A 12602-nucleotide genomic window follows, 5' to 3' on the forward strand; every position below is an offset into this window, starting at 1 on the left:
TTTACTACTCTAAAACCTGGCCAGGTGTGATGGCTCACACCTGTAATCACAGCACTTTGGGAGGCCAAGGCAGTAGGATTGCTTGAGCCTAGCAGTTTTGAGACCAGCCTGGTCAACATGATGAAACTCCATCATTACTAAAAATGCAAAAATTAGCTGGGCGTGGAGGCGCACACCTCTATTCCTAGCTACTCAGGAGGCTGAGGCAGGAGGATCGCTTCAACCTGGGAGGTGGAGGTTGCAGTGAGCAGAGAACACGCCACTGCACTCCAATCTGGGTAAAAGTGACACCTTGGCTCAAAAAAAATTTTTTTTGCCAGGCGTGGTGGCTCACACCTGTAATCCCAGCACTTTGGGAGGCCAAAGCGGGTGGATTACCTGAGATCAGGAGTTCGAGACCAGCCTGGCCAACATGATGAAACCCTGTCTCTACTAAAAACACAAAAAATTAGCTGGACGTGGTGGCGGGCGCTTGTAATCCAGCTCCTCGGGAGGCTGAGGCAGGAGAATTGCTTGAACCCAGGAGGCGGAGGTTGCAGTGAGCTGAGATCACATCATTGTACTCCAGCCCGGGCAAGAGCAAAGCTCCGTTCCGGGAAAAAAAAAAAAAAAAAAAATTAAAGATACAAGAAAAATTACGTACCTATTTTATACTTCGTTTTTACATATAAACATTTCATTATTTTGAAAAAAGGAGGAGCACTAAAAAAAATTGTAGCTGGGAAACCAACTATAGTTGCAAAAGTGTTTTATCTGACCAACAGAGTTTAAAATTTTTCAATTTGTTGTCGAAACATCTACTTTATAGATATACTATCTCATGTATGGAATGATACAGGGAAAAGTTCATTCATCCCAGTAATGTTTGAAATAGTAAATGGTTGGAAATGACCTAAATATTAATATAGAAATAATTATGTTAAAACCATATAGTATAATATATACCATCAGAAAAAAGAAGTGAAAACTTTATGTGTTGATATGTAATGCTCTACAAGACATATTAAGTGAAAAAACACAATGTGCCAGAAAAGTGCACATAGCTGGCTACTATTTACTTTTTACAAATATACGTATTTGCTGTATATGCACAAATCTCTATTAAATAAAGTTAAACAATTGACAATGCTGGTTGTCTCTAGGTCATCTGCCTGGACAGAGATCAAATTGAGGAGACTGTACTTTTGCATAAGACTTGAGTTTTGAACAACGTAAAGTACTGCCTATTTATACACACATTTAAAAAACTAGCAAAAAGGTCGGGTGTGGTGGCTCTTGCCTGTAATCCCAGCACTTTGGGAGGCTGAGGCAGGCAGATCATGAGGTCAAGAGATCAAGACCATCCTGGCCAACATGGTGAAATGCTGTCTCTACTAAAAATACAAAAATTAGTTGGCAGTGGTGGCACACGCCTGTAGTCCCAGCTACTCGGGAGGTTGAGGCAGGAGTCATCTGAACCTGGGAGGTGGAGGTTGCAGTGAGTCGAGATCATGCCACTGTACTCCAGCCTGACAACAGAGTGAGACTCCATCTCAAAACAAAAACAAAAACAAAAACAAAAAAAGACTAGCCAAAAAAAAAAAAAAAATTAACCCATAGAATAATTCTAATTCTATACAAGAGTAAATAACTGTCTTTGAAAGATTAAAATACAAAGCAACAAGAAGCTTTTCTAGGACAGAATAATGTATCTAACCAAACTGGACATACACAGTTACACCTTATAAAGTTGAACTAAATAAAATATGCATACATACGTTTGCACACACCAGAATTTCTGGATTCTTTTTTTTTTTTTTTTTGAGATGGAGTCTTGATCTATCACCCAGGCTGGAATGCAGTGGCGCAATCTTGGCTCACTGCAACCTCCGCCTCCCAGGTTCAAGTGCTTCTCCTGTCTCAGTCTCCCAAGGAGCTGGGAATACAGGCACGTGCCACCACACCCAGCAAATTTTTGTATTTTTAGTAGAGAAGGGGTTTCACCATGTTGGCCAGGCTGGTCTCAAACTCCTGACCTCAAGTGATCCACCTATCACGGCCTCCCAAAGTGCTGGGATTACAGGTGTGAGCCACCATGCCTGGCCAGAATTTCTAGATTCTGAGACCATACTGCACAATTTGGTGGCTATTACCTACATGTGGCTCATTATTAATATTAAATAAAGTTTAAAACGTATTTCCTTGGTTGCACAAGCCACAATATCCAAATGCTCAATTACCATGTAGTGGCTACTGTATTGGACAGTAAAAAAGACCTTTTCCATTACCTCAGAAAATTCTCCTGGACAGCCTTTTTCTAGTAGAATCCTCAAAAAACTGTAACTGGGCAATTTGGAAAGGGGAATGAGGTGGCTGGGGAAGACAGACCGGAGATAGGTTTTTCACATTAAACAGAACTTAGCCTGTGCCAGATAATGTCCTTAATATGATTCATGCTAATTCAATCCTTGTTGTACTTCAGTATAATTGGTTTCCTTTGTAAACCTATGTATTTTATGTAACACATGCTAAAACATTCTTTTTTTTTTTTTTTTTTTGAGACGGAGTTTCACTCTTGTTGCCCAAGCTGGAGTGCAATGGCACCATCTCGGCTCACTGCAACCTCCACCTCCCAGGTTCAAGCAACTCTCTTGCCTCAGCCTCCCGAGTAGCTGGGACTACAGGCACCCACGAACACGCTTGGTCAGTTTTTGTATTTTTAGTAGAGATGAGATTTCACCATTTTGGCCAGGCTGGTCTCGAACTACTGATGTCAGGTGATCCGCCCGCCTCAGCCTCCCAAAGTGTTGGGATTACAAGCACGAACCACTGTGCCTGGCCTACAGTTTAAAACATTCTAAGATAGGGGCTATAGGCTTTACCAAATTGCTATTTTGGACCATGAGAGTGTAATTAAGTCAAGGAAAAAAAACAAAAAAGAAAAGCTAAATATCATGATCTACAAACCAACATCCAAAAGAGATTTTACAATCCACAACATGGTAACAAAGTGTACCAGTTCAAATGAAAAAAATCTAACATTCCTAATCCCACCATCTATAAACCATCTGGTATATTCTTTCAGAGTTAGAACTTTACACTTATCTGCATACCCATGCATCCGTATCAACCCAAACATAAGTTTTACTGAAGGTAAAGATGGATTTTAGTTTTGGTTGAATTTGTTCCTCTTTTTACACAAGATAGTAATAAAGCTTGAGGCTCAGGTTTGAGTTCTCTCTCACTTATGTTAAATATGAGTTCTATAAAACGAACTTGCTTGCTAAAATTTTTTTTAAGATTTTATATTCAAGTGCTATTCCTTTTGCAGCAACCAAAACTTTATATTGTAACACTTAAGGAACTATGTGACTGTGGCAGAAAGTTAAAAATCACTTGAAATATGAATTCCTCACCTATAAAGTATTCATTTATTCATTAGAAAAAGAACTGTAAGAAAAAAATGTATATTTCATATATCAATTAAAATATCAAACTTCCTTGCCTTAGTTAATACTTCTGACTAGATTTTGTGCCAACATAGGCTACTGCCCCATACAAAGTTTCATGGCAATACTAATATATATATGTTGACATATATATCAAAATTAGTTGTAATCTTTTCTTCTGTGCTCTGCTCATTACAATGACAGTAATGGAGTGCAATGGCATCATCTCAGCTCACTGCAACCTCCACCTCCCAGATTCAAGCAATTCTCTTGCCTCAGCCTCCCGAGTCACTGGGACTACAGGCACCCACGACCACGCTCGGCTAATTTTTGTATTTTCAGTAGAGATTACAATGACAGTAATGAGCAGAGCACAGAAAAAAATATTACAACTAATTTCTGTATAACAGTAACAAGCTTAAAACACACAAAGAAACATGTATGTGCACATTTTAGCTTAAACTTTTCCAAAACAACTGTTTTACCCTTTGCCAGACCTACCACCAAAATTACTAAAAGTACTAAGGTAGTTGAGTCTAGAATAAATCCAAAATTCACAAACTTTAAAAAATGTACTAAAACAGCGGGGCACGGTGGCTCACGCCTGTAATCCCAGCACTTTGGGAGGCCGAGACGGGTGGATCACGAGGTCAGGAGATCGAGACCATCCTGGCTAACATGGTGAAACCCCTTCTCTACTAAAAATACAAAAAAAAATTAGCCGGGCATGGTGATGGGCGCCTATAGTCCTATAGTCCCAGCTACTCGGGAAGGCTGAGGCAGGAGAATGGCGTGAAGCCGGGGGGGGGGGGGGGGGGGGCTTGCAGTGAGCCGAGATCGAGCCACTGCACTCCAGCCTGAGCAACAGAGCGAGACTCCATCTCAAAAAAAAAAGTACTAAAACCTTTTTCACTAGCAAAATATTTTAACTAGGAAATCATACAAACGAGCAAATGCCAGAAATCAAATTAGAAAGGGGGAGAAAGTAAGTGTCCATCAGCTTTCTTTAGAAATCTATCCACAAAGTTTTCAATCAGTTACTGTAATTGCTTGGTTTAGTCCTCAAGATTATATGTTTTTGTTATCTCACATTGTAATATAACAGGGCCTAAAAATAAATGTCCACACATTTTATTTTATAGCTGTAGAAAAACACATAGTAAGCTTATCAAAACTCATCTCCCCTTCTGAAGTCACCCAAGCAAAGCACATTACATGCCTACTGGAAAGACAGTGTATTGGTTAAGAACATACACTCTGCACTTCCGCTGCTTTAAACTCCACCCCACCACTTGGAGCAAGTTAGTCACATAATGACTTCATCTGTACTGTTAAGAATTAAATGAGTTAATATATGGTAAAGCATTTAGTGTGGTACTTAACATAGAATAAGTGCTATGTGTAGCAATTACAAATAACGATCTTTCTGCATTAAAAATAGCTGTTACAAACAAGGTATGTTTATAAGAATTTATTTGTAGTTAGTTGTTTACAACTATAAATCCTTACCCTTAATTCCATATCCCTATAAATCCAATGCTGGCTAGATTTTTAATGATTCCACAGAAACTCACTGAATATAGTATGACTAAACTTCATTTTCCTATTGTTTCTTTTTTTTTTTTTTTTTTTAAATGAGACGGAGTTTCGCTCTTCTTGCCCAGGCTGGAGTGCAATAGCAGATCTTGGCTCACGGCAACCTCCACCTCCCAGGTTCAAGCGATTCTTCTGCCTCAGCCTCCCGAGAAGCTGGGATTACAGGCATGTGCCACCATACCCGGCTAATTTTGTAATTTTTTAAAGTAGAGACAGGGTTTCTCCATGCTGGTCAGGCTGGTCTCGAACTCCAGACCTCAGGTGATCTGCCCACCTTGGCCTCCCAAAGTGCTGGGATTACAAGTGTGAGCCACCACGCCTGGCCCATTTTCCTATTGTTTCTATGGAATAATATATCAAAAATTCCAACTGGGGAAAGGAAAAAAAAAACAACAACAACAACACTTATATTTTTGACCACATTCTCAGGTTCTAGAAGTGCCCAGAAATGACTATTAGTATTTTAGACATACACACACACATACACAAGAATCCTTTTCTTTTTCTTTTTGGTGAGAGAGGGTCTCTTTCTGTCACCCAGGCTGGAGTGCAGTGGTGTGATTACAGCTCACTGCAGCTTTGACCTCCCAGGCTCAAGGGATCCTCCCATTTCAGCCTCCTGAGTGGCTAGGACACAGGGGCGCACCACCACATCCAGCTAATTTTTTAATTTTTTGGACAGACAGGGTCTTGCCATGTTGGCCAGGCTGGTCTCCGGACTCAAGTGATCCTCCTGCCTTCATCTCTCAAAGCCTCAGATTACATGTATGAGCCACCAAGCCCAGCCCCTTTCTTTTTCTGCAGACATGATTAGGGACTTTTGAAGGAACACTAGTGATTTTTATGGTAGGGATAGGAGTCGGAAGAACATCTGAGGATTGTGAGTCACAGACTTTGTATTTCTTGCTAATGGCTAAGGATTACTAATTTAAAAGCAGCAATGTGAATTTCCTAGAAAAGAGGGAAAATAGTATGTAAATCCATGAATATACGTGAATGTAAAACATTCGTGGAATGTCAACTTTAGTCCCTTACAGTTGACAAACTGTCACCTTTGAATAATGCATTTAAAAATCGAAATCGGGCCGGTCACGGTGGCTCAAGCCTGTAATCCCAGCACTTTGGGAGGCCAAGACGGGCGGATCATGAGATCAGGAGATCGGGACCATCCTGGCTAACACGGTGAAACCCCATCTCTACTAAAAATACAAAAAAATAAGCCATGCGTAGTGGCAGGCGCCTGCAGTCCCAGCTACTCGGGAGGCTGAGGCAGGAGAATGGCGTGAACCCGGCAGGCAGAACTTGCAGTGAGCCGAGATTGTGCCACTGCACTCCAGCCTAGGTGACAGAGCAAGACTCCATCTCAAGAAAAAAAAAAAAAAAATTGAAATCGACCGAGCGTGGTGGCTCACGCCTGTAATCCCAACACTCTGGGAGGCCGCGGAAGTCTGATCACCTGAGGTAGGGAGTTCAAGACCAGCCTGACCAACATGGAGAAAACCTGTCTCTACCAAAAATACAAAATGGCCGGCGTGGTGGTGCATGCCTGTAATCCCAGCTTCTAGGGAGGCACCTCCTTGCTTGAACCCGGGAGGTGGAGGTTGTAGTGAGCCGAGATTGTGCCACTGCACTCCAGCCTGGGCAAGAAGAGCGAAACTTCGTCTCAAAAACAACAACAACAAAAATATCGAAATAACTGTAAGATATCTTATTCCAACTTTCAGCTGACTTAGAAATTTCAGTCTTCAAGATCACTCAGATATTAAAATAAGACTACAACCCATGCTCATTTCCACTCCTCCAAAAAGTCTCTATGACTAAGATGGTGCAACTCAACAGTACTAATAGATTAAGGAAACTTTTTTTTTTTTTTTTTTTTGAGACAGAGTCTTACTCTGTCACTCAGGTTGGAGTGCAGTGGTGCAATCTCAGCTCACTACAACCTCCGCCTCCCGAGTTCAAGCACTTCTGCCTCAGCATCCTGAGTAGCTGGGATTACAGGCAGGCATCACCACGCCCAGCTAAGTTTTGTATTTTTAGTAGAGATGGGGTTTCACCATGTTGATCAGGCTGGTCTCGAACTACTGACCTGGTGATTTTGCCTCGGCCTCCCACAGTGCTGGGATTACAGGTGTGAGCCACTGCACCCGGCCCATATTCTTAACTTTATGTAAATTAAACAATATTTTACTTAAATGTTTTTTCCCTACAGTTTTCTGTCCAAATTAGAGTAAACTTACATAATTCATTTTGCATATTATCCCTTCTGCCACTTCTGTGTGTAAACTGTGTCTACATTGAATTTCTCTAAGTCTAATAATCATGCTTATTAACTCAGATTATAAAATGAAGTATGAAATTTGTTCATTTGTTTGTTTTTCTTTTTGATGGAGTCTTGCTCTGTCACCAAGGCTGGAGTACAGTGGCACCATCTCGGCTCACTGCAACCTCCACCTCCAGGTTCAAGTGATTCTCCTGCCTCGGCCTCCCCAGTAGCTGGGATTACAGGCGCCTGCCACCATGCCTGGCTAATTTTTGTATTTTTAGTAGAGACAGGGTTTCACCACGTTGGCCAGGCTGGTCTTGAACACCTGACCTCAAGTGATCCCCACCTGCCTTGGCCTCCCAAAATGCTGAGATTACAGGCGTGAGCCACTGTACCCAGCCAGCATATTTTTTTCTTTTAATTGAAGAAATTTGGAATATGAACACCAGCGCCAAATTTACGTGGATTATCGAGGAACTTTGATATAGCGGTTTCTTTCATTAAGCAAAAAGCCTGCTAATTTGCACAGTCTAGTTGGCATTCAATAGTTCATTAATATGAATTATATAGCACAACATATATTTGTTAACATATATTTAAGCCCTATTTACTCTTATTAATAAACTATGTAGTACAGAGCATGTTTCCAAAGTATAAAAAAGGAAGCATTAGATCAGCTGATTGTCCAAGTTGATTCACTTACGAAATTAGTGTGGTTTTAAAAAATTCAAGAGCTACAATGTAAAAACAAGTAAAATTATATACCCTCAATTAAGCTAAAGAAACCAAAATTAATCTCTTACCTCAAAAGGAACAAGTCAAAAAAACTTTTTAAATTCTAATAATGAAGGATGTAGAATGAAGATAAAGCTACAAAGAAACACGACCCACTGGAGGTAAGATGGCCTTGCCATTTTCACAGACTAATATTAAATCTAATTTTGACCCAGCCACAATTCAAATGCCAACAGAGTAACAGCAGAGTATTGTTTGTCCTAATGTTCAAATTTTTGCCAAATTATCCGTTAAGAGGTAAAATGTTTCCCTTAATTTTCCCTTTCAAGCTTCTCAACAAATTTAATATTTGTGGGCCACATCTTCATGTAACTGAACTCATACAAAGAGAAAACCACACAATAATATCAAACTGAAATTTACATTTTATGCAATGTCCATAGAAAAAAATCATCCAGATACCTATGAATGATGGGATAAGCAAGAAAATCCCATTGGCTCTTTTTAAGTGTTTATGATTATGCACAGCAGAAAAGCATTATGGAAGCTCACAAGCTAGCTGAAGTAAGAAAAAACATGACTTTCACAGCCTTCAGGAGGGGTATCTCAAGCACAATCCAATCCTAATCAGTTGCTTCAAAAAAAAATCCAGGCCAGGCTTGGTGGCTCACGCCTGTAACCCAACACATTGAGAGGGCAAGGTGGGAGGATTACTTGAGTCCAGGAGTTTGAGACAAGCCTGGGTAACCATCGCGAGATTCCATCTCTACAAAAAGTTTAAAAATTATCCAGGCGTAGTGGCCCGCGCCTGTAGTGCCTGCTACACGAGAGGCTGAAATGGGAGCATCTCTTGAGCCCAGGAGTGTGAGGCTGCAGTAAGCTATGATCACACCACTACACTCCAGCCCCAGCAACAGAGCAAGACCCTCCACCCTCCACCCTCCACACACAAAATCCAACTATTTAAGACTGTTGAAAATAATTCCACTGGGCTGGGCGCGGTGGCTCAAGCCTGTAATCCCAGCACTTTGGGAGGCCGAGGTGGGCGGATCACGAGGTCAGGAGATCGAGACCGTCCTGGCTAACATGGTGAAACCCCGTCTCTAATAAAAAAAAAAAAAAATACAAAAAACTAGCCGGGCGAGGTGGCGGGCGCCTGTAGTCCCAGCTACTCGGGAGGCTGAGGCAGGAGAATGGCATAAACCCGGGAGGCGGAGCTTGCAGTGAGCTGAGATCCAGCCACTGCACTCCAGCCCGGGCGACAGACGGAGACTCCGTCTCAAAAAAAAAAAAATAAAAAAGAAAAGAAAATAATTCTACATAACTAACCTGTGGACAAGGGTTTATTAAAAGTACTAAAATTTTTCAGGCCGGGCGCAGTAGCTCACGCCTGTAATCCCAGCATTTTGGGAGGCCAAGACAGGCGGATCACCCAAGGTCGGGAGTTGAAGCCCAGCCTTACCAACAAGGAGAAACCCCGTCTCTACTAAAAGTACAAAATTAGCCAGGCGTGGTGGCACATGCCTGTAATCCCAGCTACTCGGGAGGCTGAGGCAGGAGAACTGCTTGAACCCAGGAGGCGGAGGCTGCGGTGAGCCAAGATCGTGCCATTACACTCCAGCCTGGGCAACAAGAGCAAAACTCAGTCTCAAAAAAACAACAAAAAAAAAATTCATTTCTCACTAAAAATAAACACTTCGATACTATTTTATATATTCTCAAAATACTTTGGTTTCCACCTTCGCACACTTTGTTTTTAGGTTCCCCTACTCCCCAAATTTAAAGGTAACATCCAAATCTCCCAAAGTCTGCATCAGAACAAATACTGTATCACTGACCACATCCCTAGGAATTAAGTTCCTTAAGGGTTTACATTCAACAAGGTATAGAGTCACATCTTGTATAACTTTGTATCCTAAAGAACACTTGGTACAACACCCTGTATATATCAGGAGCTATTAATATTTACTAACTCAAAATATAGTCCTTCATCACTTTGCAGTTCTGTTCTGTGCTCCTGAAATAAAACTGCATAAACTCTGCAAAACTCAAGGGACCTAAATGTGACAGAAACTTCACAGAATTCCTTATTATTTTATAGTTTACAGTCTTGTAGCCTTGCCCCTATTACCAGATGTAATGCTTTTTACTGACACTAGTATAGTGGGGTAGGAACAGATCTAGACAAAAGCGGACATCAGAACCTGTAAAAGGGGTTTAAAATGTATATTTTACATACCTATCCTTCATTAGTGTTATGTAACATTAATGTTCTAAAGTCAGTTATCTGTAGCAACAACTTAAGAGTTTTTCAATCTAATTCCCAGGAACATAAATGAAAACTGGTGCCAATAAAAAAGCAAGCAAGCAAGCAGAAACGCTGCCTTGAATTCTGACAAAAAGGTAAGGATAGTTAGTTTACACCAACGCAATGAAAAATAAGCCTTTGTGTAGTCTATAAGAGTTTTTGAAATTGTTTCACTAAAGTCTTTAAAAGTGCTGGGCACGGTGGCTCACGCCTGTAATCCCAGCACTTTGGGAGGTCGAGGTGGGAGGATCACTTGAGTCAGGAGTTTGAGACCAGCCTGGCCAACACGGTGGAACCCCGTCTCTACTAAAAATACAAAAATTAGCCGGGCAAGGTGGCGCGCGCCTGTAATCCCAGCTACTCAGGAAGCTGAAGCAGGAGAATCGCTTGAACCCGGGAGGCGGAGGTTGCAGTGAGTGGAGGATCACGCCATTGCACTCCAGCCTGGGCGACAGAGCAAGACTCCATCTCAAAAAAAAAAAAAAAAATCTTTAAAAGTCAAAAGCAAACTGGTAAACCATTAGCGAAACCACAAGCTACCATGAAAAGATACACAAAAGTATCTGGCAACCAAGGTCTAGAGCTGGCTCCAGAGTGTGAAAGGTTTTCTGATTGCTAATAAACTCCATTATGCACCCAAGATATCTTCACTTAGTTGTGTCATTTCTAAACAGGCAACAGAGCCCAGAAGTTTCAGTGAGCCAGTCCTGGCAAACTCAAATTATGAAAAATATACCCTCTGCTTAAAGATTAACTACAAACCTACCCTGGGACCAGCTTGCTTCAGTTAAGTTTAAAATGGTGCCTAAATTGAAAGGAAAGCCTGTAGCATAGAGGAAAAAAAAAAAATCAAATGGAAAAGTAAATGTAAAAGTTTCTATTTCCAATAAACTGCGTCTCAGAAATCTTCCAGGCGATAAAGACTCGGAAGAACAGAGGGATCTAGCCCCATTCGCATTCTCTGAGGCGTGCGCACTGCGCGGAAAGGATGAATGAATGGAAGACCGGCGCGTGTGAAATGCAGCAGGTCCGGCCGGCAAGCCGACCGGCTACAGCGATCTGTAGGCCTCGCTCCTCCCCCTTCTCTCCTCCATGACAGCCCAGTCCCAAGCATGGAGGGGCGAGGACAATGTGATACCCCTTCTCACCACCACTATCCCTCATTCTACTTGGAGAGCTTCACCGTGACGCTCGAGTGTTCTTTCTCACCCCAACCTTTCTCGCCTCCCCTGGCGCAAACACCGGCAACACTCCGGCGCGCTGGATTAACAGGCGCTCGCCCCTCTCAACTCCTCTAAGCGAGGTCGAAGCTCCTCCGCGCGTGCCGCGGTACCACTCCCGCCTAACCCACCCTCCGGCAACACTCGCCCACCAGCTCCACAGTCCACCGGTCTAAAGAAGACGTGCGCGCGCCCGGCACCCGAGCCCCGGGGCTGGGGCTCTGGAGGGAGAGAAAGGCTGCCCCAGGGCTCCCTCCTCCATCTCACTCCAGGCCAGCTCGCCGCCCACCCTGCCTGCGGATCCCAGTGCTCGCTGGGAGCCGGCCCCGCGCCTTCCCATCACGAAGACACCATCCCCACACAACTAGCCCAGAACCCCAGCTACCCTCCACCCTGTAGACACCTCGCGGCTCCGCAGGAGGCGCCATGCCGCCCCTCCCCCACACCGCTCCCCCAGTTCTCGGGCCCCCACCAGAAAGTGTGCGCTACACGCCGCCTCGGCCAGCCTCCGGGACGTCCCCACTTGTCCGCGGGAGGTCAGGTCCAACATGAGGGGGAGGGGGCGGCAAGGGGTAGAGTGCGCGCCGGGAACGCAGTCCCGCGGAGTCCCCCAGTTAGAAGGGAGACGGAGCGCGGGGACCCGTGGGGGTGGGGGCCAAGGCAATACTCACCGGTTCGACAGTCGCCATCTTAGATCGATCTGATCGCACAACCGCTCCAGAAGGGGGGGTAAGAGGAAAAAAATGAGATTCAAACCGGATTGGCCAGCTACTGGCCACGTGACGGACGTGTCCGTTTGGCCCTGGCGGCGCCTGCGCAAGACTGCGGCTGCGTGGGTAACGAGAGGCTTCTGGGAAGTGGAGTCTCTCTCCCACTTTTTTTTTTTTTTTAAGGCAAATTTTTTTTAAAAATGACTGGTCACGTGGCTGATGGGTAGGGTGCGCGGTTCTCAACGCGGCGGACGCTCGCTTGCTGGAGGGTGGTTTCAGTCCTCTGCTCTTCCTCCTGGATAGCTGCGGTCACACTTACTGCCAGGCATGCCTACTGTG

At 43.5% G+C, this 12602-nt stretch overlaps 1 protein-coding gene across 1 annotated transcript in view; it reads right to left on the reverse strand.

Annotated features, from left to right (window-relative positions):
* The window catches only part of EIF4E (eukaryotic translation initiation factor 4E), a 51126-nt gene extending 38808 nt beyond the window's left edge, over positions 1-12318 (reverse strand). Inside the window, exon 1 of the mRNA XM_010365530.2 lies at positions 12225-12318. Coding sequence (XP_010363832.1) covers positions 12225-12242 — 18 coding nt within the window. The 5' untranslated portion in view covers positions 12243-12318. The remainder of the gene's footprint in view (positions 1-12224) is intronic.
* Between the last annotated feature and the right edge of the window lie 284 nt (positions 12319-12602).

Source organism: Rhinopithecus roxellana, chromosome 2 (assembly GCF_007565055.1).
Source record: "Rhinopithecus roxellana isolate Shanxi Qingling chromosome 2, ASM756505v1, whole genome shotgun sequence".
Taxonomy (NCBI): Eukaryota; Metazoa; Chordata; class Mammalia; order Primates; family Cercopithecidae; genus Rhinopithecus; species Rhinopithecus roxellana.